Below are 27659 nucleotides of genomic sequence, written 5' to 3'. Positions count from 1 at the left end.
AGTGGGGGTATCTAGCAGGGGGCAACTCTGAGGAAGCTGGCTGCTCCCAAACCCTCCTGCCCCACTCTCACGCACGTCCCTGCCCCTGGCCAAGACCTCGGAAGCCAGCCCACATCTGCAAACAGAAGATTGGGGTGGGGGAAGTTGGATGGCCGTGGGAGAATTCCCCAATAAAGCAACCTGCTCTTGGGGAGAACCATGAAGCTGCCCGTAGGGAAGCAAGTCTTTGAACCTGTTTAGGTAGGGCCCTAGTACCCCCTGCCCAGCACAAAAGGACGGCAGCTGTAGGTCTGCCACAGCTGTTTTTAATAAGAATAATAGGAATAAACTCAGCCCCCACTCCTCAACTTACTTCCTACTAATTATGGCATATATTTACATCTACAAAATAGATTTTAAAAACACTACCAAGAGCCCCTTTATTGTGCAGATTGGCACCCCTATTTGAATTTCATAAACATTTAGGACTTCAAAGAATCTTAAAAGCTTGCTCTAATTACAATACTCTCCGCTTGAAAGACTGGCTGTTTGCATTGCAAATTCCTACAAATACCAGCATTCATTAAGGAAAAATTCAATTAATATCACCCACACCACTTCAGGTCACTGCCACTGGTGGCTTCACCCAGTAGCTGAGAATAAAGAGCCAAGGTCTCAGCCCAAGCGAGAAGCAGCTGCCCAGGTCAGCTCTTTCCAAAGGAGGCCTTAATGAGCGCTGGGCGCCCAGCTGAGCTGGCCCTGCACACACCACAGGCATCAGGCCTGGAACGCAGGCCCAGGACCCCCCTTCCCAAACCCAGAAACAGGACCTTTTCCTGGTCTGGAGTTCCTGTGCAAGTCTTACATAAAACAACAGCAAAATCAGTCAACTAAGCCCAGAGTTGCCAAATAACTACAGGCCACCACGTTCAATCTGATTTTTAGATAAACATCACTTTTTGGGGTATCTGTATGTTCCAAAGATTGCATGGGACATATATACACTGAAATATTATACATTGTTTGCCTGAAATTCCAGTTTAACTGGGTGGCCTGCATCTTTATTTGCTAAATCTGGCAACTCTACTAACAAGTTATCTTTACTAAAAGGAATAACAAGAATTGGGACTTACCCTCAAATTCTGATTGCTGTAAGATATCTTATACTTAAGATATCTTAAGTTAGAAAAAAAATGAAGTGCAGCTCATTTAAGGAAAAACCAATGGAGTCTACAATGTTTGTAGGTGCATATGAAAGTACAGGAGGATAACCAGGCTGGTGGGGGGGGGGGCGGTTTCACTTTTTCTTCTATAGTCTTCTGAACTGCTAGGACTATTTACAATAAGCTTGTATTGCTTTTGAAACACAAAAAATAAATTAAAATGAGTGGGTGGGTAGGATATACTGCCCAAGGGAGAAGGGATTTCACTTATCACCGAGGGGCTAAGTCCAATTTTAGAGAATTGACCAAAATCTCTGGGGGTGGGGATTATGATTATGTCCAGATAATCCACTTATTCCTGGCAAAATTAAGTCTGGAAATAGGCAGCCATGCTGACTGTGTCACTTCAGCTCTTCCCTCCTCAGGCTTTTCTTGAGGTCCAATTACAAAGAGAGGCTAACCAGGCCTCCACCTACAGGGCAAATGCTGGGAAGTGCACGGGGGTGTGTATCTACTTTCCCCTGGACCTCTGTGGAGCAGCAGCTCTTGGTGGGGCTCAGGCTTAGCATCTCTGCCTGTAACCATGGCAGGGAGCAAAGCGAAATAGCCCCACACAAAAAAGGATGAACCCTGACCTCAGCTTTGTTAGCAATCACTGAGCCAAATGACCTAGGACAGAAAGCATTAGAGGAACAGCTGTCAGATGGATTCTCCCATGAGGCCCAGGGAACTCCCCATTTAGATTCTGCATAATCCTGAAGAGTTCAAGGTTAAAGAAAAAAAAAAAGGATCCGTGGTGAGTCTGAGGCTCAAGGATTGGGGGGAGTAGAGTGAGCTTCTAATCCCACTTTCCAGGTGGTCCTAGGAGTTCTAGCTGTGTTTTCAGGGGATTCAGAAAGGATCCTTTCAAATAAAGTGACTGCCTGGGGATCAGTGTTCCCACCCCCAGCTCTCACCTCTCCAGGCTCTGTGAGCTCTGTGGCCACAGGGTCCTCTGCCACACCCAGGAGGGGTGAGTCTGTCCAAACATCCACTTCCCCTGAGGACCCCTTCCCATCCCCTTCCACTATCCCAACTCTTTCAAGGTTCAGTTCCAATGCCATGTCTTTGTGAGGCCTTCCAAAATGTCCTTAGGCGCACAGGGCCCCTCCTCGCTGTGTGCCCCTGTTTTCATGTGGGCTTCTACACCATGGTGCAGTCTTTTATCTGCTTGTGTGCCTGCCCCTTAGTTATGTCTGTCTGCCCAGCTCTCTAGGAGCAAAGTCAGAGTTACTGAACATTTGCAGAATGGTCCACTAGTGATGTGTATTTATTACTAATGCCCATAGTTGTTTTCATAAGGACCCAACAACTCCAGACATCACCTAGTACAGCTTTTGTGTGAGTCTCCTCCCTGCTCTTTAGTACATTTTTTTAAAAGTATATTTTTATTGATTTTTTTTACAGAGAGGAAGGGAGAGGGATAGAGAGTTAGAAACATCGATGAGAGAGAAACATCGATCAGCTGCCTCCTGCACACCTCCTACTGTGGATGTGCCCGCAACCAAGGTACATGCCCTTGACCGGAATCGAACCTGGGACCCTTCAGTCCCCAGGCTGATGCTCTATCCACTGAGCCAAACCGGTTAGGGCTTTAGTAAATTTTTTGAGGAAGATTACCTAACAAACTACCAGGTACCTACTAGATCTGCTCACCCTATCAGAGTTGGCTAAGAGGCAGTTATTGTACCCGGTGTGAAGCCATCTCTCTCGTTGAACAAAATAATGTTCCAGCCAAGGGGAGGGGGGAGCTGTGGAAAACCTACCACATATATTGCCCTGCTGAATAAATACTATACATAGGATCCCTGCTCCCTGGGGGAGGCCTGCACAGCAGCTTAGAACGTGGGGCTGGGAACACAGGAAGGAAGCCAATAATAGACAGCAGTCACTGCAGAAAGTGCTAACCAAGCTCCACATATTTTTCTTATGAAATCAAACCAAAATGGGTGGGTGTGCAAGCTTACTGGCTCCCCTGTCCCTCCACATGAAATATCAGAACCTGCCTATCTAGAGATGATTTTTCAAAAAACAGACTCTCGGTGAAGATAATCATATAATCACAGTCCATCTGAAGGGAATGTATTATGTATTAGCCCTAGGTACCTCTGAATATGGTGGTATTTCTAGCTAACCTTCCTTCCACATACATCATTCCATCACTTAATATCGCTCACGCATTTTCAGAACTTAACACTCTTTTGAGATGGAACAGAAATAGACAGAAATGGGAAACTGGAACGGAAAGACCCTTTCCTTATCGATAGCAGTTAAGAACACGTGGGGAGAGATTTATTCCATTTTGCTAACTTCCTTTCCCATGAATAGCAACAGGGACAGTTGGTCCCAAATGATAGACTCAAGTCTACAATTCAACCTAAGTCATGCAGAATCCAGTTAGACCAGGCTGAAACTCCAGACGGGCGTCCATACAGCCAGTTGACTTGTGCACCAATTTCTTCTGCGTAAAGAAAGCCTGGTTTTTAATTTATAGTGCTTGTCATTTTGTCCAAACACTGTGATTTCATTCCCACCAAGATAAAAGCATCTTCTAAAGGCTGCCCCTTTCCAAATAGCTCACTTCCCCTTCTCTGTTTTATAAAATCTTCTCATATCTGCTTTGGTTAGTAAAACTAGCCTTTCTTTTTCTTCCCCTAAAATAATATATTAAGAAACTAAGTTGAGTGACTACAAATATATTGGTAATTGTTTATAGTAAATGTTCATAATTCCAAGAATTTTAAAAAGATAGCATAATCAATCACAGGGTAACATATATATCCTGGTTTCTAAGACACCCATACTTTAATAATGATTTCAAAGAAAAAAGAAACACTGTATTAAATATATATACAGATTTTGTTTTGTAACAAGATATACATCCAATTTCATTTTCATATTATTTCCTTATTAGTCCAATCAAATTTGCGACTAAGCCTTTATCATACTTATGGTTCTTCTGAATAACTTTTGGCCATAGGGTTATAAGTAACTTGTTAGTAACATATGGCTCTCTCTGCACCAATGTTTCAAAATTTGACACTCTTGTGCATCGGACAGAGAGAAGAATTACTTCAAAAACAATAGTTCCACTGAATTTCTTATTTGGTTAAATCCGTAATTTCTCATTTATTTCCTTAAGTAAGCTACATGTGACTGGAAAGGAAGTTCTCTTGCAAGTCGGCTGAAGCTGCAGCTGAGTTTTTGTCTTTCAGGATGCATGACCAAATCACAGCCATCTCTTCCAGCTCTGGGAATTCTATGATCAATACCAACACAGTTGGTATTTTATCTTAAATTAGCTGCAGTGTCTGCCATCACACTGGCAACCCATCTGCATGAACCTCAATGCAGAAACCAAGCTGGGCTCTGACCATTTGTGGGTGGACATCTTCCTTTTTGGGGGCCCACACAACACCTGATCATTGTTTTATAAGGGGGGGGAAAAGGATGGTTTTCTGCCAGTACAAAATGTTAGCCTCACTTATTATAAATCTGCTTCCACACTCATCCCCAATCATAACAACAATTTCAATGCTGCATCGGACTGTAATTTTTCTGAGACATAAAAATTAGGAACTCAAATTTAAGCTAAAATTTCACTAGGAGTATATAGTACTATAGGACAAATAACTTAACTAAGGAAACAGGAGATGGTGAGATGCCCTCTATTGGTGAGGGGCACAAAGAGCAGGCAGTAACAACCACATTACCACTTACTCTTCTATGGAGGGGCAGGCAAGGTGCTTATAATATTGACTATCAGAGCACCCCACTTCTAGGACTGTTGAAATGGTAGCAAGTGTACGTCTTAGAATGGAGGGAATAGAGAATGAAGGATTAAAGACTGAGTAGAAAGAAAAAATAACTGCAGATGGTGAGGAATTCAAAGAACAGAAGATGACGATAGAAAAGTTGTTTTGTTTTTAAATTATGCCACACAAGGCTGATGAAGATGTCTGGAATACTCACTCACTGCTTGACGACTTTAGAAAGCGATTTGGTTATTTACACACATACACATACATCTATATTCTAAGCCATATTATTAATGCCTAATGAAATAAGGACGGCTAGCTCTGGCTGGAGTGGCTTGGCTGGCGCATAGTCCCATGCACCAAAAGGTCACTGGTTCGATTCCAAGTCAGGGCATATACCCAGGTTGCGGGTTCGATCCCAGGTCACAGCCCACCAAGCAGGGCGTGTACAGGAGGCAACGGATGGCTGTTTCTCTCTCACATCAATGTTTCCCTCTCTCTCTTTTCCTCTCCTTTCCTCTCTCTCTAGAAGAAACAGAAAATGCTCACTGGAAGCACCTACTGACAGAGTAGACAGTCCAAGTATAATTCATTCTCAGTCATCAGAGGAAGCCCGTGAGACTTCAAACTGCAGCAGATTGTAAACCTGATTCATATGGCCTTTCCTCACTTATTTTAACAGTTGTGACTGAATTCTTTATAAAGGCTAAGTACTGTTAACTATCCTAAGAAGGAATATCTTCTATCATATTCACAGAAGTGCTCAATTTTAAGTCTGTAAATCTTAATTCAATACACTCCTGTTAATCTTGGAGTAATTATGTCAGATTTGCATGTCTCATACTAGCCAGCACACTCTAAACATCTGCAATCTAGACCACCTCATTGGGCATTCATGAATGACTGAAGAGGTCCAACCCTGAAAGCATTTGTTAAAATCACCTCCTGAGTGAAACAGGTGAAAGTTTGGAAGCAAAAACAAGAACATACTTGCTAAGCACTTTCCATTCCACTTTAATATTCAAGTAACATGCTAATTGTAAAAAACTTATTATTAAAAACCAATACTGTTTAATTTGAAAGTACTGAAAATGGTTTCTTTTCATCATATCCTATAATTTCTGATGACTTTTAATTCACTTGGATAGAACAGTCTCTTTTATATGCTTCACAACAAGAACTCTTCATCTTTCTGGTCTCAGGACCCCTTTCCCACTCTTAAATTTTACTGAGGATCTCAAAGAGCTTGTTTCTATAGGTTACATCTATCTATGTTTTCTGTATTGGAAATTTAAACTGAATTCTTAAAAAATATTATCTAATTTAAAAAAAATAAGCTCATTGCATGTTAACATATATATTTTTTTAAAAACTAGGCATACCTATAGTTAAAACAAAGTTAGTGAGAAGGGAGTGTTGTTTTATATTTTGCAAATCCATTTAATGTGTAAATTAATGGGAAATACCTAGATTCTCATACTTGCTTCTACATTCATTTGTCAGGACATGCTGCCTTGGCTGAGGGACATGAAGAAACTCCAGCCTTCCATAAATATGTAACTGGAAAAGGAAAGACTATCTGAATAAGCTCATCAGATAACTGTGGTCATTTTTCTTTACGACAACTAAACTGGACAGGTGATAGTTTCTTAAAGGCTAGCTGCAGTGCAGAATCTGAAACTGTGTCCATAAACTTACACACTCTGCTACATTAAAACCCACTGGTTTGTCTTGCACAATATCAAAAAATTGCATTAGTTAATCTGACTGTGGACCTCATCAAAAAGTCTTTTAAGGGCTAGGAAGCTGTCAAGTTCACTGAGGTAGATACAAGTTTTCCAAAATTCTTATTTTTACTTGCAAGCTCAAATTTTATCTTTGTAGCACTTATTGTCAGCTGTTTTCCTTGATGTGGCAGGCAGGCTCCCGGCATTCGTTTTCAATGTGTACTCTAGGTTCCAGATGGGTAAGCTTCATAAAGAACATTCTTGGTGTGACTGGCTCTTTATTTATTTATTTTTTTAACCGTGTGTGCATACCTCCTTGCTTCCAAGCCACCAGAGTGTGCATGTCAGCAGAGTGCAAAAGGCAAATAATGTCTCCTTTGTCATCATGAAAATAGTTTTGACCTTGTCAATCCAAAAGAATACTGAAGAACCCTCTGTGGGGTCCTGCAGGCCACTCTTAGAAAACTTCTGTGTTATCATATAAGTGACCCTCCAACCATCACTAAGTGGCAGCCACCAATTTAAAAAGGAGAAATGACCTTTTTTGTCCATGTTATCCACATATATTACCCACCCTAAGAACATTAATATCAGTAGAAGGCTATTTCTATAATTCAAATTTAATACAAGAGCATGAAAAACGAGAGCTAGTTACCATGCAAGGATAACAGAAGCTAAACAAACTAAATGTAATATGTAAACTTCCCTCCAAGGAATTTAAAACATAAATTTTTCCTTAATTCATCCACTTGTCTCCCCATTTGTTGGGCTTTTTGTGTATGTGTTGGGCACTTGTACTGGAGACATGGAGAGTCGTTCCCAGGTAGACTCTGTGGTCAGGATCCATAGGGCGTGAAGCAGTCAGGGAACAGAGCAGAGGCACTAATGTAAAACTTATCCAATTTCAAGACCAAGTCCCCACCCTGCATGTAGCCTGTCCTTTATAATCTCTGAGTCTTTGTCTTCTTTGTTGAATACAAAGCAAATTCCGCTAAACACCATGAGGACTGGATGAGATGCATGTAGAGCATTAGCGCGGCCCCCAGCCCACAGCGGGTATTCAATAAGCAGTCGCCACTGTTGTGAATAAGGTCCCCCAGAGGCAGCCGGGGGTCCAGCGAGGAGTGGGACACACATCCACATAATTATGACACAGTATGGGACCTGATTACCCACAACATGCGGTGGGAGTAAAAGGAAAATCAATGGTCTGCCTAAGTGAGGAAGGTGCGATAGTAAACGAGCCGCCATCCCAAAGGGAAAGGGAGCTGGCCCCACGGAGGAGGAGGAGAAGGGAAATGTACAACAGATGCACACGGAGGCTGGGCACAGGACAGAGCAAGGGAAACGCTCTGGAACCAGCTCACGTAGAGCCGCGGATGCCATGCTAAGGAGCGCACACCTTTGAAGCTGTTCTCTTTTTCTCTTTCTAAAGACTGAGGACTTATAAACACTCAGCACTAGCGGGTCATCTGGTCTCCTATGCCCCCTGACCCCCAATACACACACATTATACTCATGCTGCTTTCAGGTCTCTGACCCATCAGCAGTGCCCTGGCCCCCGCTTGACGTGGAAGAGGAAGAGCAAAATGTCTCCCAGAGGCTGTGGGGCATCAGGGAGCCCCAGCAGCTGGTGGAATCTGCGCTTAATGTTTTAAAGCACAAATGAGGCACATACTGGGCAAAGCCATTTTGTATTCTCTCAGGCACTTCTAAGACCTTGAAGCCCACCTGTATCTTCATCCCAGCCCCAACCATGCCCCAGGTCCTATGCGACAGTGGAATTTACAGGTTGCTTTGCTTAATGGAGTAAGAAGTAAGAGAAAGAGGGTCTAGTGGCCCATGTTTTCCATCCTGATTCCACCCATCAGGGAAGCCTCTCGTCATTGCATGAGTGAGCCCCGAAGCCCAAAGAGGCCGCCCGCCTCTTGCTGTGTGGCAGAAGCAGCAGGGCACAAGCCCAGCGTGAGGGCGGCACACAGGTGTGAGCCATGACCCACGGCAATCCCGCAGGTGCAGGTGAACATGCAGTCAGGTGCATCCACGGCCAGCTGTGCTGCTCCACACTCACATGGGACTTGACCATTCAGACAAAAGCCACTGAAATCACTGCGAGGTCTTACTCACCCAGAATTTGACGAGGAAGAAGGCATTTTGAGGGCCCTTGCCAAACAGTTCCTTTAAGCCACCTTTCTTTTCAGGAAATTTGTCATAAATCTGACGAATGTCCACTGATTCGAGCAATGGGTCACTGTAAGAATGGTTGGCATGCCCAATGTGCACGAAGAGGTGTTTGTTGTACTGCAAGAAACCAACAGAGACATTCCCATTACAAATCCTTTGAACAACCTGGGACACATGCATCGTGAACTGGATAGAGAGTAAGTGGTCTGAAAGTCCTGGAATTACGCCTTGATTAGCTGAGAGTCCATACCTTTGAAAAGATGAAGATGTTAGAAAAGTCATTATAATTTAGGGCAAAAGCAATCATCATTTTTTGTTTTTTTAACTAAAGTTGACATACAATAATATATTAGTTTCAGGTATACAATATAGTAAAACAGTCATTGTCTTTTATTGAGAAGGGTATGTATTTTCCCAATGCCTAAGAAAGGCTTTTTGTAGACACAGAAGTAAACAACAGCTTAAATTACCCAACTACCAAACCAAAAAACAATTCTATTACCCAGTTTCACAAGACTCAGATGAAAATGACAGTGACGCCTTTTGGAGCCCATTATTTACGGTGTAAGCCCAATAAAAAGTACGTGTGTAGTTAGCTAACATCATCACCCAGAATGCACTTCTCACTCCAGCTCCCCTAGCAGCAGTGTGGGTGCAGCCTTCTGAGCTCTGGTCCCTACCTACCTCTTCCAGCAAGAATGAGAGGGCTGAGCCTTTTTTCATCAGTCCCCTTAGTAACCAATCTCAAACTTCTGCATAAGGGCCAGTCAATATGTGGCTATCAGTGCAACGTTAGGGTCGGGGGGGAGGATTCATGGCATAAGGTTAGCAAGAGGTTGGTAACGAAGGAATACCAGTCATTCATAACAAAAGAAACAAAAACACCAAACACCTAAGAAGACATTTAACTTACAAAGGAAACGTTTTCTTTGCCTTGCTTTGGTATGAGATATGGAAATTAGACCACAGAGGAGAATGTCCAAACCAATGGTTCTCACCCAGGTTGCAGCAGAATTACCAAGGAGCATTTAAAAATCACCAATGCCTGGGCTCCACCCAGAGTAATTTGGAATCCCTGAGAATATGGCCAGACATCAGTGACTTTTAATGCTCGGTAGGCAAATTCCAATACGCACCTAAGTTTAAGAACCTCTGGCCTAGATGCTCTACTTCAGACCCTCCCTGCCCATCCTTCCTACGGTATAGGCCATAAGACCCACCTAATGGGACACAAAGACATCTGGGGGTACATGGGTTCCAGGGAGCTCAGAACTTAATGGGGTTCAAAGAGAAACCTTGTGTCGCTCTTCGCCTAGCAGTCCCTACTCACTTTTTGAGTTTAAACTGGCATTTCTCCAAGTAGAGGCTTTCTGAGTACAGATCCCATAGAAGCCCCAAATAAAAGGATTGGTTAGGACAGCCTACCAAGAGTATGCAAATCAGCTCTGACACTGGGCAGTGCTTCCCCAGTGTCGAACACGGGGAGAGTGATGGCATCTACTCCATAGGGTGGCTGTCGGATTTAAATGAGACACTGCTTATACAGAGCACACTAGAACTCCTAGATTCAACAAAGGGTAGACATTCAATAATGCTGGCTATTACGATTTTTTAATAGAACCTCCCTTTTGAGATTCACAGCGAATATTAGCATATTAAAAGCAACGCAGTAAAGAGACATTTTTTTAACCTTGTTTAACCCGAAGTTTCCCAAACTCATTTGACCACAACCCTGTAAAAATATCCTGTGGAAGTGCTGGTTCAAATCTGTGACCTGCTGTCCACACCGTGGATCTCTGGCCACAAAGCCAAAGGGTGAGCCAACCCCCGACAGTGGTCCACAGTGTTGCAATATGGGGAGTGTGGCCAGGTCCGGGCATCTTCTGGGAGAAGGCTAAGCCCCCCTCACATTCAACATCAGAGAGCTATCTTAACCAAGGCTTCAACATCCCTCAAAGGCATCCACTAAAATGAAAAACCAAGTGGGACCTATCAAGCTCAGACGTGGCCCCGCCTATGCTCCTTCCAGTTACCTGGAGACTCTCTGGTGGGACTGAGACCTGGAAGCTACTGGGAAAGAACAGAGTGTGCCTGTGCGGGAAGGGAAAGGAAAGAAATGTTTACATAAAGTCAAAGCCGTGGCTGTGTTAGGGAGGTGAGGCATGCGGTGGGGCCAAGTGCCTCTGATCTTTCCGTAGGGTTTCTCTAACGCTCTTGGTCACATCATCTTTTCAGTTACAAGCAAATACTAGTAAAAGCCCACAGAAACGTATAAAGCACAACTGCTAAGGAGCTTCCAGTCTCATCAGTGGGTAAAAGGAGATGTGCAATGTGGTCTCAGGTACTGTACTCCTTGCCTTACAATGACATTGTTAGATGGATTTTATTAAGGTCACTTTACAGATAAGGAAATAGAAGCTTAGAGATGAACGGACCTGTCTGAGGTCACACATCCAGGATTAGTCCTGGAGTTAAGAATAAAACTTGGATCTGTCAACGCATGCATCTTGGTGTGAATACCAACCACGCGGTCTCCCAGAAGAAAATGCCCAGACCCTTCTAACGCAGATCTACTTTTGGTTTGAAAGTTGATTTGAGAAAAAAATGAAAGAAGCTAAATAATGTTTTCAAAATTGTAAGATGTTAAATTAGAATTCGGGAGAAACGTAATGATTCACAGATGCACCAGATAGAGTCTTGAAAGGTTTCTATTTTGAGGAAATTACCTTTGTGCCCAAGTGGCTGAAAGGAACTGAGAGGGGGCAGGCTGTCTTTGCCAAAGGAAATCGGGCACTGACTCTCCAAGGCTGGTGACTTGAAACCAAACCCTGACTGTTGGCATCTGAGTGGCTTTGTTCCTGCCAAGAGGTGACTTTGTTGCTAAGAATACCAAGGACTAAAGAAGGTGTCCTGGAGACCACAGCAGTGAGACAAACAGGCCTCACTCTCTCCCTAACTCAACCTGGGCAGGTCAGGAGTCCCTGTGCCCCCAAGTCCAGAGGCTGAAAAGAAAAAAAAAAATCTATCTGATAGGTGTGGGTTCAAGTTTTAATGAAATTAGAACTCTACAAACCATTTGATGAGGCTCTGCCTGCTACTTCCCATCCTGCCAGTTCTCCTTAGAAGGGAAGAAGGCCAGGGTAGACACATCCTTCCCTCTCTCTCCCCGGCCCTCCCAAAGAAATCCCATTTTCTTTCTAGTAGGGCTGGTTACCCAAAACTAAAGGTGGGACAAAGCCAAAAAAAAAGAGTAATTCTATTCTGTAAGGCAAAAAACAAATATTTGAAAACAGCAACAAACCAAAGCCCCAAGTATTGGGGGTAATATATACGCTAAGCACTGTGCTAGGCACAGGGAATCCGTGAGCCAATACTTCAAAGTCCCTCTCTTCACAGACCCTACAGAGTGACTAGACAGAGCTAGCTTACTGCCTCTATAGTCAATCAAGTGTTGCCCATGTAAACATGGGTTCTCAAAGATTCCTAGAGAAAAGGCTGAGGAGGTTAAAGACAGTCAACATCTCTTGTACATCACATGACCTAAGTCAGCATTTACCTGCTTTTTAAAAATATGGATGACTTTATTCTCATTAGCAAAGAGAACCTGTGTGGAATTCTCCTTGGAAATGTGAGTTAAGTTTCACATCTCTAAGGCAAAAGCCTGATGAAAACCAAGTCATCCATCACCTGTGAGAGTATAACACACTCTCAGATCTGTAAGGTTTCAGGAAATTAATCTTTGTAACCATTCTCAGTTAGGTGTAGAAGGATACATTCCTATGAAATGGAGTAAATCAAAATAGAGGGAGATGGGGCCCTGACCCAGGAGAGAGGAAGAGGAACTCGCTGGCCAACAGCTGGGCCGCTGACCTGGACAGAGACCGGTCCAGTGGATGAGGAGCTGGAGGGGTCCCGGAGGGATGTCACCAAGGGGATGTGGACCTGAGAGATTCCCTGGCTTATGTGACCATCTGGAGAAGAATTTGAGAGTTCTGTTAGAAATGGTGAGGATGAATTCATGTAATGTAAAAACCGAACAAATAAAAAAAAAAAGAAGAAATGACAAACCCTAAAATAACAAGGTTTACAATCAAGAAATGGTTCTAACACATCACACATTAACCACACCGTGCACAAAACTGACACAGCTTTGTGATATAAGCACTGAACATTAAACCAAAACTTGTGATCTAACCGCATTGGGAGGGATAGAAGGGGGGGTGGCGGGGGTGTCATATGCTAAATTCAGAGAGCCAAGTCCTGGTCTTCCACAGTAAAAAGTCAACAGAAAATGTCTAAAATTGATGGGCTGAGATATAGAGGATAAGCATGTTATTTAGAAATATGGAGATGATATCTGAAGAACTGGCCAAAGGGCTGTAAGCAGCTGTCCCTGAGGAGTAGGGCTGTGAGGTGGGAAGACCTGGGGCAGGGGACTGCTGCTTTTCCTCAGGCCACGAGTGAGGCTCCATTTGGTTTATATATAAAGCATATGTAACTACATTAAATTAAATAAAAACTACCTTGAAACAACCTAGAGTTTTTTGAGGAAGGGAAAGGACTATAAAGGGAAACAAAAACATTAAGAGTCGTGCTTCAGGCTGTTTATTCTAGCCGACCACAAATTCCCTGGACCCGAAAGGAACTTAGTCAGATCACAGAGCCTTCCTAAGGCTCAACCTCTCAGGACAACTGGCCAGAAGATGGATCCCTGTCGCCTGCAAGCTTCCCCCAAAAGAACGATGTTGCACCCGCAAAATCCTACCTGGATCAACCGGACAGGTGCTTAGCAGCACCTGACACAACCCTCACACACGGATTTCTCTTTCAACTTGGGGAAATGCTCATTTCCTCTCTTTACTGCTGTAATCCCTCCAGTTCTTTTTCACAGCAGTTTTATGTAGTGAAAAGGTGAATGTAATCCTAGAAACTCAACAAAGTTACTTGCAAAGGGTTATTTAGCTGCCCCGGGGGGGGGGGGGGGTTCACAAACGGCTTTCCTCCGCCCTCACAGCTGTTCTGAGAGGTCACTTTCTCTCCTGGTTCCTGGCTCTCTTTCTCTCTGCTGCTGAGGGAGGTTGAGGAGTCAGATGGGGATCTGGTCTGACCCCTGGTGCTGGCACCAGTGTCCAGCTGAGTCATCTGGGACAGCGACTCCAGCCGCTCTGCTGCCTTTTCCACCTCCGGATACAGGGGCAATAAACGGAACTACCTCGAAGGAGTGCCACAAGGATTAAGTGAGACAACGCATGGAAAATACATAATGCTGTGCCCAGCACGTCACTTATTGTTATTACATTTCCCCAAATAATCATGATGCTTCTTTACTTCGGAAGAGATCATCTGAAAGTCAGGCTGTCCTTCTGACAGCAACAGAAGTGAAATACTCAACTTTAAAGCAGAAATTAGAGAGGTAAGTTTCAGATACATTAAGGTGATTCCTTGTTTGGACACTGCCATTAGCTACTGTAATGTAGAGTGGCCGAGGTGGGGGTGATGTGCACATGGAGGGATCTGGCCCCTACGCTTCCCACAGGCACATCAGAGCCTACTCTCTGAAGTAGGCAAAATCTGTCCTCACAAGTGGGGCTGGGGCAGCCTGGGAGGGCGCCCATCACTGCGGACAGACAACCAGAACAACACAACTCCCACAGGGGCCCCTGGGGTCTTTCTTTCTTTTCTCTCTTTTTGTAAAGGATTGCCAATCCATTTTACTCTAAAGACCTCGGATGAGGCAGTTCACTTTTTGTGGAAAAGGAAGGAAAAGCCCCATAAATCTGCTCCTTGGCATCTGGGCTTCTCCTTAGAACATGCCTCAGCGCTGCAGTACACTATCTGACCTGAAGATGGCGGTCTTTTCATAAACTTGTCCCAAAAATTCCAAGTATTTGAAGAACGTTAGTAAAACCTTGAAAAATGACTGCTGTCAAATAATACCAAGAGAGAAATTATAATCCACTTAGGAATTTAAAGAAACTAAGACAAATAACTCATGTCAAGGGATGATAATGTACAAGTTGGAACAGAACAAGGACAAATCACCTCTATTTGCTTCCTGTCACGCTCCTGCCAGGACTCCCTGTCCAGACACTCCCAGAGCAGCCTGGGCAACCTGTGATGACCCCATGGAGCGGCTGCAGGGCCAGTCAAGGAGTGACCTACATACTCAGACCTTGGGGGGACAGGAGGGGCTCTCCTGGGCTCCACCACAAGCAGGCTCCATCCTGGGCTGACTGCTCAGAGACACCAGCCCTGTCTGGTTACCTGGCCCTTGGTGCTGCTTCATGCCCTCCCTGTGCTCTTCTCAGAAAGAAACATTGAAAACAAGAAACTAGGAGCAAGCAAGCCCTTCCTTCCCAGATCGCACACCAGGATGCAGGCCCTCACCCCCACTTCCCACGTCCACCTCCATCTCTCTAGAGGGGCTGCTGTTTCCGTAGAAAGCGGTGTGTCTTCCCCACAGAAGTGCAGCTGTAAGGGCCACTGGCTGAGTGCAGGGACAGCAACCAGGAAGGCAAGCGGGCGTGGGGCTGACCTGCCAAGGAAAGCAGATGGAGCCTGGCTGGGGCCTCTGTGAAATGTCTATAAAACCCAGATTTCCAGATGCTTTCAATTGCCTCATCCCCAAATGGTAATGAAGAAAGAGAGCGAGTGCCCAGAGCAGCTCAGACATTGGAAGTAAACCATCACTGCTATTGCGAGAGGTGCATGGATGAGCCCATAGAACAGCTGGGCAGTCATGCGGGAAAGGGTGACAAAACCACACCGCACCCAAGGGAGCCATCACCTCAACCTCAGAAAGATACTTCATCTCCATGCCCTACTGGAAGACCACACTTGGTAAAATATATGAGAAAAGTCTGGGAAAAGCACATATACTGGGCATAGCCAACCGTCAGACCAGCTGTGGCCTTCCTCTCAGAGCCTCCAGGGCAAGTGTGCTTTCTGACCATTTATTCTAAGCATGGGATGCAGACATTAACCACACATGGGTAGAATCCTGGCTCTGTTGGTTTTGAGCTGTGTGACCTGAGGCAAGTTCCTTAATCTTTCTGGGCCTTGGCTTCCTCCTCTGACCACAGGGATGACACCTGGCCTGCTGATACCAGGGGGGTCAATGTGAAGGTCAAATGAAACAGTAAACAAGACAGTTCTGTGTGAGCCGTAGGGAGCTGCACAGATACTGGCTTGCAGGTTTACTATTAATGAGATCCACACACAAGCTATGAACTGGGGTAGAGGAACTTCTTTTTTAAAGGACCAGAAACCGATTTGCCCAAACAGCTGTTTCCCATAAATGCAGAACCCCACAATGAGATGTAGTGTCAGCCCCAGCAGCCACTGCAGGCTTGGAAGCTTCTTCAGAGAAACCTTGGCCTCCTCCACCCTGTCCAGGACCCAGGCAAGGACCCTCCTGGCAATCTGGAACTTAAACCTTGCTTTTGATCTTGTTTCCTTATTTCTCTAATCGAATCCCATGCAAACCATTCACCCTTCTTTCTGCCCCGGGCCTCCTCAATGCCTTGTTTCCTTAGCTGGTCACATTTTCCAAAGCAAAGTCAGGGTCTGTGGTCTCACAAAAGACTTTTAGCTCTCCGTGAATTTAGGCCTTTGAAAGAAGCTGTACAGATAGGAAGGTTAAATCATGCTCGGGCCCACGTTTGACCAACTGCCTATATGGGAAAGAATCAGGTGGGCTGTAGGTTGTATTTGCAGAACTTCAGTGCAGGCTCCCCTGAAGGGGAGACCTCTGGCTCGCTCAGGGCTGTGGAGATTGCTGACTTACTCCTCACACCAGGAGGCTCCATGCTTCAGGCTGTTCCAGCCACTTAGAAGTAAAGAGGCCAGGACACCCCAGCAAAACCTCTTGCCTCCTGGCTGAGGACCTGCCTTCACCCAAGCCTGGGGACCCTCGAGCAATTCTCTCCTCCTGTGGAACCTGAGTCAAGTGTCCTTACTTTCCTCCTCCTCCAAATGTCCTGCCCACCTTCCGGTGCTGGCTGCCACTTGTGAAGCGGTAATGAGCCTTGTCCTCTGCACTCCCCCAGGGGGTGCATCCTTCTCTGTGAGATGAATCCGTGGGAAAGACCTCCCTCAATGTTGGTCATTGCTGCTACCTTCTCCAATTTTTCAAACTTTGGCCTCTGGATTAGGACAAAGTTCAAGTATCAACCTTGTCATCTATGAGCCCGGTGTTGGGCTGTTGTTAACTTAAACTTGCTAAACGTCTCTGTTTCCAATGTCCCCTTCAACAGGTTCCTTTTGAGGAAAGGCGATTAACCTGCTTCCTCCTTGTTCTGTGACTTTTCAAATCATACTACCATTCCCACTCTCAAAAGATCGGTCATTTCCAGAATCCTCTTCCTCCACAGCTAATTAACCCCTAACACCTTTTGGAGTTATAGACACAATGTCTATCCCCTGGGTCACTGCTTGTGCCCGGGGTTGGTGCTTGTCACTCATCTCCTAGCCCAGCCCATTCTCTGACCTGCTACAGCTGTCATCTTCCTGAAACACATCAGATCACAACTTCTCTTTATAAAGGAGGGTGAGAATATGTCCATATTATGCTGTCCATGTATTAAAATCTGTGGAAATAGAAGAAACTAGCAAAGGTGATTCCTACCTGGGATGGGATAGGAATTAGAAGGTAGTGAAGACGCCTTCCATTCTTTTTATGCTTACAGATTTTTGACCACATGAATTTACTATCTACTAAAAAAAAAAATTAATTAAAAAATATTCTGGCTCCCATCTGAGTTTCAATAGAGTCCAAAACACCTGGTGAGCAGATCTTCCCAAGCCAGATCCCTCCATCTGTCTGGCCCAATTTCCTGCTACATTTCTAAAAGACATTCAGGTTCCAAAAACCATGTGTGGAGTGCTCAATAGGTCCAGGGATGTTGCTAACTGTAATTGTCGCAGCAATGATAAGTGGTCCTAGTATGCCCGCTGTACCAACTGAAATCAGGCTGAGCCGTGAAGTCATTTGCCCTAAATCTCACAGCACTGGTAAGCATTCCGATACCAGCTTTCTCATTCAACCAGTACGAACGTGTCGTCACAAGAGCATGACAGGAGATATTCCTGGCCTCTCTCGTGCTTGCCCCAAACCCCGAGAAGACTCACAACACTGCAGGTTGGAAAAGGAGCTCAGAGAAATGCCAGCCCGACCCTCGCCCCATGGGAAGGGCCCTGCTAACATGCAGCCTGCACGTAGGAAGCTCATACTTTGGAAGGCAGCTGTTTCTATGTTGGAAGAATTTTTCGATTTCTCCAAAACCACAGTGAAGTGGTTAGGAATAGAGTGGAGCCAAACCTTGGCATAGCCACTTCCTGAGAGTGGATCTTGATAATGTATCTTAATGCGTCAGAGCCTCCATTCCTTCCCTGATAGACTGGACATAAGACCAGTCCCCAAGTCCAATGCTTGGCCGTAGTGGGTATCACGCAGCTCAGCAGGTGCGGTGATTAATGTTATTGCTATCATGTGTCAAGGTGTTAGTTATGAGCTGATGTGCCTTCCCTGTTCAGGTTTGTTACCGTACCACATCGTGGAACTGTTCTTGTTCTTTGGCAAGACAGTGCATTTTCAAAATCTAAAGAGACAATCTCCTTGTCCCTCCCTCTCCATCCCAAAATTCTCCCTTCTCTGGCTGTGTAACACCTACCTAACTCAACCCTCACACACTCTCTTCCTGCACATGGTCCTGCTTATTCTGGCATGTAGACCATGACAAGCATTAAGCATACGGTCTGGTGCCTGGGAAGTCTGCACCAGTAGGGGTTTGCCAGCTGTGGGGCAGGATGTGCTGAGCTGTGGGGGCATGGAGGAACCTGCTGTGCCCCAGGGTGGGGGTAGAGGGAATCCACTAGGCTTTATCAGGGAAACCACTCCCCATGCACACACAGGATTCAGCTTACAGCTCACCGAGATCAGGTTTTCAGCAGTCTCAATAAGCAGCTGCCTAACTCAGTCTCCAGGAACTGGGCCCTGATTACAGGTGATGGAGGATCTTACACTTAACATTTGAAGTCCTTTGATATGCAACACTGAAATCATGTAAAAAGTGTATTTTCAAGCACTACTAACCACTTCTAATATAGTCTTAATTTTTTAGATCTTCCTTTCTTAACCCTCTGCTGTTTTTCTCTTAGCTTCTAGTGGAGCCAAAGGTAACAGAGGGACTGACTTGCTGGTTCTCCACCAATATAAACAACCGACTTGAGGAAACGCTGCCATCTGGTTTATTCTTGATGCAGAGCCAGCAGGGGGCGCACAGCCCACAGATTATCCTTTAGTTTATAGAGTCTGGCCAGCTATAGCCTACAAAACAGGCCACAGGTACACACAGAACATACACTCTTTGGTGACAATCTCAGGATGTGGGATCAGCAGGCCTGGATCGGAATCCCATTTCCAATGTCGGCTAGCTGCCTAACACTGGGAAGGCCACGTCACAGGATTAAGTAAGATAATGCACAGTGTTGGCTATGTCCACAGATGGTACTACTGCTGGTACTACTACGAGTGCTGCCAATGCTAAGGGTGGCAGAGTCATGAAGAAGTCTTCAGTGGTGGCAATGAAGACAATGTGTTAGGATGAAGAGTGAACTTCCAGAGCAGTGGTAACTAAGGGAGGCCACCTTGGACTGGGGCAAACTAGGCTCTCCTTTTGGCTTTCTTGCTCCTGCCTTATCTGCTGCTGGAAAATAGTACAGCGCAAGGTTCAGACCTGGCCACAGCCACTGACTATCTGAAGACAGCAATCTTTCCAGACCTCTCCTACAGAGTGGAACAGAATTATCTACCTCACCGGGCTATGATGAGGATAGAAGAAATCACTAATGAAAAACAGTTAGCACTGCACCCAGCGCATTGATTTATTTATTGGCTTTTTGCCAGCACTATCTATAACCCCATGATTCCAATGAGCCTAAGCCATTACGGAGAAGCAGGGAGAAATGTGTGCATGCCTACGTGGAGACAGAGATCTCCAAACACAGCGTTACATCTGTTTGGGGACCTTTAATTATTTGTCACCTTGTTGGCTTCCTTATCAAATTAACGTGCTTAATATTTGATGTTAAAGTTTTAAGCAGAGTACATCCACATTCATTTAAATGTCCCAGATGAATTATTTTAGGTGACTTTATATTTTCTTATAGTTGGAACCTTTCACATGCCACAAGTTTTTCAGTGTGACCTTGGTCCTGAAGTGCCATTACATGTTCACTGTAACAGCACCTCATGTTTGCAAAATAAAGTACATATTATATAATCTGACAAGCCGGTGCCTGAGGCATCATCAAAGTGCTGTAAATAATTTTGTTAATTCTCCCCCATTTCAATTCCTCAATCACCTTTTTCTCCTAGGGTTCCCTGCTTCCTCTAGCATAAGAACTCTCTTTCCGGACCCTCACATCTCCACTAAAATCAAATATACATACTAGTCACAACCTGCCGTGAATTCACTTATATACATTAAACTCATTTGTGTATCACTGCAAAATCAGGGTTCGTAACACAGAATGTTAGAAGCAACATTAACAAGTGAGACTGATGTTACATTTAGTAAAATAATTTCAGAATAGTGATGCAGTTTTGGTTGCCGTTATCTGATAGACATAACTTAAAACCATAATGTAACAAGCCAAAAGCATTAACATATGACATTTTCTGAAATTATATCTTTTTATTCTAAAGAGCAAGTACTTTTCACCTGTGCAGAAGGATCACCATTCCACATAAGCACTTAGCATCACCTCCCATTCTGTGTGAGTGTGTGTGTGGGTGTGTGCGTGCACTTGTTGGGGTGGTTACTGTTGTCGTCTCTACCTAGGAAGGAGGCTCCACTAGAATAAGGGCTGTTTCCTTTGCTGTTGAATCCCTAACACCTAAATCAGGGGCTGGCATGTAGTGTTTAAAAAGTATTTGTTGACTGAATTCCAATTTCTCTCAGTCCCCATCTTGGGTCCCCTAAAATATAATTACTTTTCCAAGAGGCCCAGGAATGTCGACTTGCACCGGGCCTTCCGTTTGTTTCAGGACCGTTAAAGTCATGAATTAGAGTCGAAGCTACAAAGCCAAACCTTTTCATTCATCAGGGAAAGGCCAATCAGGGAAAGGGCATTGCCATCACCCTTCCTATAAAACCACTCAGCTACAAAAAAAATGATCTAGTTGGCTTTCTCTTCCCTGTTTTCAATAACCTTATTTTCCTATACCTGCCTTAATAGGCCCAATGACCTACTTATATCGCCTTCATTTTCCCCTAATTTTGGAGCAGGCTCTATTTTTCTCCCAGCTGCCAGAGTTCACAACTCATAGACAGAAATGTCAGTGGCTGCACAGCGTTCCCCTGAGCCTCTGCTGTGGTGATGGCTGGTGGAAGCCTCTGCCCAGGGCGTCCCCCCATCCTGTCACCAGAGGCTTTCCACCAAGCTCAAGTGCAAATCCTCCCAGGAGAGGTCACCCGTGAGTGTTCAGTATCTGAATTATGCACAACAGATGGTGAAATCACTCGTGACACTTTTTCTGGTAACAGAACGAGAGCAAGGCGGCAGACGCACGGAAAGCATGGCTTTCAGTGGCCCTGGAGATCAGCAAGGTGGGTGCGATAGGGAGCACAGGAAGGGGTTGGTGAAGATTCCCAAAGACAAACTCACAATTTCTCCGGTGTTTGCCTTGGACTCGCCCACATGCAGATGCAGTGCTCATCCTCACAGCCAAGGAGTGGGAGTGAGACCAGGGCCTTGGGCTTCCCGGGGGCAGGCGCACATATGTATGGGAAATGATGGACCTGGCAGGGAGGGATGGCAGCACTCGAAGGGGGAGGGGCAGGGGGACATTGAATAGAGGCCAGATGCCAACTTTCTTGGTATTTATGATATTACAATGTATTCTATGTCCAATTGCTAAAGTACCATCTTGTTACTTCTCCTTAAGAAGATAACAACCTGCTATCGTGAGAAAACATAGCTGCTCTCTTGGAAAGGCAGTGTAGAATCCTGGCTAAATGTTTAGGCTTGAGTTTGAAAAACATAAGTTTGAATCTCTAATCCATCAACTATTAACAGTGTGACTTCAGGGAAATTGCTTAACTTCTGTTTCATCATCTCTCAGACAGTACCTACCCTTATAAGGTTTTGATGAGGGTAAAATGCAATTGTATATAAACAGCTTTGCTTAATACCAGTCATGTGGCAAGGCTCAATAAAGGTTAAATTTTACCAAATGCAAGAGCCCATTAAGGCCCTTCCCTTCAGCGCCAGCGTTCCCTGGAGTGTCAGGTCCAACGTATCCACAAACGTTCAGCTCTAAATTCAACATAGTTGTCAATGGAAATACCTTTTACTTAATTGAAAAGCTGGTTGGCTATTCCTTCAGGTCCACATCCACTCGGGTTATCTGTCAGGCAGGAGGGCAGGGGAAAGGATGGTGAAGGGGAATGGAAATGAATAGCAAATGCTGGATTTGTGGCACACCTCTCTGAGCACACTCACCGAGTCTGGGTCTCGCTGTGGTTCGAGGAAAGCGGAGAATTCCACCAGGCGAAGTTTGGTTGTGCCAATGGAGCGACCCTGCCAGGCAGGGACCGAGGGAGCTGGGGCTGATGTAGGCTCAAACCCTGAAAGACCAATCGTCACCTTTAATGCTGGCCATTTGCCTCCCCTTGGGCTGCAGGCCAATATGGGGGCAGGGCCCTACAAACAGATGACCCAGGAAGAAAGGCCTGCTACACCAGGGTCATGTGAGGTAGGGGTGAGACTCTGGCCAAGGACCCTGAGGCAGTGTCCTGATAAAGCGTGTGGCTCCCTGTAGTCACACTATGGGCTGTGGCCTGAGGACACTTACTCCTGGACAAAGGGGCTGAGCTGGGGGCCAGGGCAAGATGGAATGAATGCTCAAAGATATCCTGTGAGGTTGGCACATGCCAGACACTTCTTGTGTTTCTCCGCCTCCTTTCTTAAGCCTGCAGCCACCGGCAGTATGGAATATTCCCTCAGGGTGCTCCGTGGTGTTGGAGCAGAGGGCATAGCCTGGGGTCTGCAGAGGAGAGCGGCTCTACCGCTCATTCCACATGCACGTGTGTGTAGGGGGAGCAGACATAGGTTTTCTAGTGTGGCCTTCCATGGCAGCTCTCTTTGGAAGAAAGGGTACTAGGAATTGAAACCTACTTATCTAGGAAAGGGTGAATGAACCCCATCTGCCTTTAGGACCTATATTGCCCAATTTGGCCTGTTAATGATGGGGAAGGAACCACAGTAACTTCCTCTTCCAAGGATGACCAGGGTGCTGAGTGAAAGTGACCAGGCTTCCTGTTTCCTTAAAAAAATGCATCTCAAGAGCTCTCATGAGGTAACTGAGAGGAATCGCGGACCTGGAAAGGGACCCCCTGTGACCCTCTTAAGATCCAGACGAACCCCGGCCTTAAGCATGTGGGTGCAGAGAGGGCAGCCATGGCTCTGCAAGTCAGAGGGGACATGCAGCTGTGGAACAGAGTGAGAGGGAGCCCTCGGAGACTCACCTGGAATGGGGGCTGTGACCGCTGGCTGGATGGGGTAGGCCTGCTGCACGAAGGGCTTGACACTGGGGACAGAAGGATGGAGAGAGTTAGAAATGGCGCCTGTCGCAGTGGCTACACCTCAGTACTGGCCTCGGCCTCCTCCCCAGTGTTAGGTTCCCTGCCTGCAAGTGGGGCACAGCCTGTCAGAGCTCCACCAAGACTGAGAGGGTTACTCCCGACGACTGAGGGGCCAGCAGGCTGCTGGGGACCCACCACCAGCTTCACACCAGTTCAGTGGGAGGAGCTGGACATCTGCCTCTGGACATCTCATCCCTCCAGAGACCGAGGTTCCTGGTCACCAGCCCCAGGCATGGCTTGGGAATGCTCGCCTTCTCTAGGCTAAATAGCTCAAGTTCTTTCGAGAATATATGAGCTTGTCTACTGAGCCTGCTACCCTGGCCCTCAAAGCGTCACTGGGATTTTCTATTAGCTGCCATGCCACAGGGAAAGCCAGGGCAGAATGGGCTATGGAATCACCCCACTGCCCTCCCTCGGGCAGGCACTTTCTCAAGATGACCCTAGGCCAGTGATGGCGAACCTATATCAGAGGTGACACATGAACTCATTTTTTTGGCTGATTTTTCTTTGTTAAATGGCATTTAAATATATAAAATAAACATCAAAAATAGTAGTCTTTGTTTTACTATGGTTGCAAATATCAAAAAATTTCTATATGTGACACGGTACCAGAGTTAAGGTAGGGTTTTTCAAAATGCTGACATGCCGAGCTCAAAAGGTTCGCCATCACTGCCCTAGGCTTTGTCCTCGAGAGGCAGGAAGGGATTGGAATCCTCTTCCTGTTTTGAGCTACATGACCACTAAACTTAAGGCACAAGTGAGGTATTTACATGTCTCCAGGACCTGAGCAGTCTCTTTCCTATTGGCTTCAGCAGGTAACAATGAGGGATGAAGTGGGTGATCTCAGATTAAATCTCCTTTCCCTGCCCCTCCAAGCTCCGAGGCAGTTTGGCCCCAGGAAAACACTATCCAGGGTGGGCAGTGCCTAGGCCCTTATAGTCAATACTGGCCCCTCCTCAGACTTACTCTTGCGAGGATCCTGGCTGCCCTGTTTGTATCATTCCCGGCCAGAACTGGAAGGCAAAATGCAAGAGGCTTCAGGATTATGAATTCACTTCAAAGCACAGTTCAGGATGCGTGTGCATTGCAACCCCTGCTAAAGACGGTGGGTTCAGATCACCCGCCAGGTGCAATGACCCTCCCTAAATGCAGGTGTGGTCACTGCTGGGCAGAAAACTGCCGCCTATGTCCTTGGCCTAGCAACCCAACGCTCCTTTAGCTCCTCTTCCAGATAAACTCCTCTGGCAGGGACAGGCAGCAACACCTGGCAGCGATCTGAGTCTACTGCAGGGCCTTCACAAATATTTTCATCTGACTGCTCTACCCCTGCACCCACCCGCCTTCTCTTCCCTCTGCATTCTGAATGCTCCCTGTGTAACATGCTGCTGCCTCAGCTCACAGCACCGAAGGCCCAGCCAGGACGAGGACAAAGCTCAAAACAAGAGGCCAGCCAGGAGCTCCAAACAGCAGTGCAGACACCTCCTTTGCTGTGAGTTTTCCTGGGGCTTTTGGTACCTGCTGACTCCCTGCTGGAGGCAGCACTATGTAAAAGAAGTCAGAGAGCCCTGGGTTTGAGTGCTGACACCATGATCCATGTGATTATGACCACATTCCCAAGCCCTTGTTTTGTTTCTAAGTAACCTCAGTTTTTTCATCTGTAAAATGGCAATAACAATAAGAGCCATTAAGGATTATAATGAAGATTAAATGGGACCATAACATTTAGTGTCTCAGCCCTTGGTAGGTGCAAAATGAAAATGTTAACAGAATTCTTTGTTCCTTTAGGGCAGTGGTTCTCAACCTTCTGGCCCTTTAAATACAGTTCCTCATGTTGTGACCCAACCATAAAATTACTTTCGTTGCTACTTCATAACTGTAGTGTTGCTACTGTTATGAATCATAATGTAAATATCTGATATGCAGGATGGTCTTAGGCGACCCCAGTGAAAGGGTCGTTCGACCCCCAAAGGGATCGTGACCCACAGGTTGAGAACCACTGCTTTAGGGGCTAGCTGCCATAAAGTGACCCTGAGGACACAGGAACAGAGACCAGGGACTAGAAAAAAGAGCAAAAGAGGCAGATTACAGCCCAGGAGGGCACAGGAAAAGTGTTACTTGATTCTATGTCTTCAGGGACTAAGGCTCCCTCCACTCCCCCATCTCTCACTCCCTGGCTCCCTCCCTTTCTTCCTTTCTTTCGCCTTTTTGCACCGATCATCAGTTCCCCACAAGGTGGTTCTCTCACACCTGACCAAATCATAACAAGTGCCAGGTGGTCAGTTTCATGTTGGCCCATGGTGAGCCCATGCCTCCAGGGCCATCGTTTCTGGATGCAGCTGTGACTCACCCCCGGCGCCCCTGGGAAGGTGGGGCGTGGAATCCCAGGCAGCCCCAGCTTGTTGTGAATGGCAGTGGCCGAGACGATCTGGGCTGAGGACATGGCGGCCATGTGCTGAAGGGCCTTATCCTTGGCAGTCTGATCCTTGAAGGTGACAGTGACATACAGACTTAATACGTAACGCATGGCTACCAGGCAGCTCACACAGGCACAGCCACGAGCACATGGACTAAAATACAGAGCCACAAAAGAGGCCGGGAAAGCAAACATGCACGATAAATAAACACAGCCAGAAGGCCAAAACACACGGAGACTACTGCTACTCAGAGCGTTTACTGAGAACACCCAGTGGCAAGGTTTAAAAAATAAATTTTTTTGTTAATCTGTTTTCCAACAGAATGGGAAGCCTCTGAGAAGAGTGAACACTGTATTTATTTTTCCAGCTTCCAAAGGGAGACTTCTCCAATTACTTAACACACTCAAGAGAAAAAGGGCCCTGCTCTCAAGCATATAGATAGGGGAGGAGGGTGGATCTGGGATAGGGCCATCCAGAGCGTCAGGAGGCCCTGACTGTGTGTGCTAGCTATCAAGGGACCACAGTGCCAGGAGCTGCTGGAGTCATGCAAGGCCTGGAAGCCCTGGCAGACGCCTGGTCGGGGAGGCTCAGAAGCAGTGGGGCGGGGTGAGGGGTGGGGGGTGGGGAGGATGGGCAGGGCCGTGACTGATGGGCCAAGCAGCATGCTGGCAGGGCGCATGCTCTCTCAGGTATCCCACTGCGAGAAGACTACATGGGTTCCATCTGTAGCCAAGGACACAGGGGATGCTATCAGGTAAGTACTTTCTCCTTTTCCTAAGTGGGTCTTCTCTAGGAAAGCCAAGGCTGATAACACAAAGCTAGCCAAAAAGTCTGCCAAGCACAGCTAAAATACAGAATACTCAACTGGTGAAAATACTTACCATGCTTGTCACCTGGATACAACAATAAACAATTTGTTAAAAAGAATGCGTACAAAGGCAGGGTTATTTTTCTTCTTCAGTTAAAAAATATAAATGTATATAAACACACAAACCTGGGTTATAATAAAATGGGTAGGAATGTGGGTTGTTTTTTTCTTCACATTTCTGGAGGAATGTATGACCCACATAACTATCTAGAAGGTCAATTACCAACAACTACAACAATGAAAAAGTACCCCCCATCCTCCGAGCTGGTTCTGTGGCTCCCCCAGCACAGAAGGGAGAAATGGCCACAGCCCTGGTGGGGGACAGGCCCCAGGGATGCAGGCAGGGCTTCATGCTGGGTACACATGTCAAGGTCCCTGGTTGCTAGCAGGAAGTCTATAAATCTACCTGGCCCCAGAATCCATGAAAGTGGGAACAAAATGATGACATCAAAATAAAAAGATCGCCCTCCGCAGCTGCCATTCAGAGTTCAGACAGTGAATGAAGGCTGAGGCAAGCTTCGGGTAAGATGGAGTACCAGCAGAGAGGTGGCTGCACTGTTCACAGATTCACCCAAAGTGGGTGAATAAACATGCTGAGGTGCCAAAGGCAAGGCCAAAAGAAGTTAAAAAAATAAAAATAAAAGCCTATAAGATAATTTCTAGGGGCTTCTAAGAAAGACCAATTAGGTGTCCCCCAAGTCGGATAGACACAACTTTGCCCCATAACTGCCAGGAATATGAGTTTTCAAAAAGTTTATATTAACCCTTGAAAAAGAGCCTAACACTTGCATAAATTTTTATAATATTTTATCTGTTTCTTTGGCTTTCAACTGAAAAAATAATGAGGCTCATGGGACGGCTCTTTGGGGATGCACTCAG

The 27659-nt window shown here is 45.8% G+C and overlaps 1 protein-coding gene across 7 annotated transcripts in view; it reads right to left on the bottom strand.

The window, feature by feature from the left end:
* Positions 1 to 27659, bottom strand: part of TEAD1 (TEA domain transcription factor 1) — a 248538-nt gene that overhangs the window by 23451 nt on the left and 197428 nt on the right. For 4 of the 7 annotated variants that reach the window (XM_015570117.1, XM_015570111.1, XM_015570114.1 and 1 more), the window contains 5 exons: positions 25846 to 25980; positions 24465 to 24511; positions 23382 to 23443; positions 22357 to 22481; positions 8794 to 8967 (listed from right to left, as the gene is read on the bottom strand). In XM_015570117.1, coding sequence (XP_015425603.1) covers positions 8794 to 8967; positions 22357 to 22481; positions 23382 to 23443; positions 24465 to 24511; positions 25846 to 25980 — 543 coding nt within the window. Of the gene's footprint in view, positions 1 to 8793; positions 8968 to 22356; positions 22482 to 23381; positions 23444 to 24464; positions 24512 to 25845; positions 25981 to 26793; positions 26806 to 27659 lie in introns of all 7 variants that reach the window. The other 3 variants (XM_006773180.2, XM_015570113.1, XM_015570112.1) reach the window with 1 other exon arrangement.

Source organism: Myotis davidii, unplaced genomic scaffold (assembly GCF_000327345.1).
Source record: "Myotis davidii unplaced genomic scaffold, ASM32734v1 scaffold946, whole genome shotgun sequence".
NCBI classification, from domain to species: Eukaryota; Metazoa; Chordata; class Mammalia; order Chiroptera; family Vespertilionidae; genus Myotis; species Myotis davidii.
Note: the sequence above shows the minus strand (reverse complement) of the source record. Positions and strands in the feature narration are given on the sequence as shown.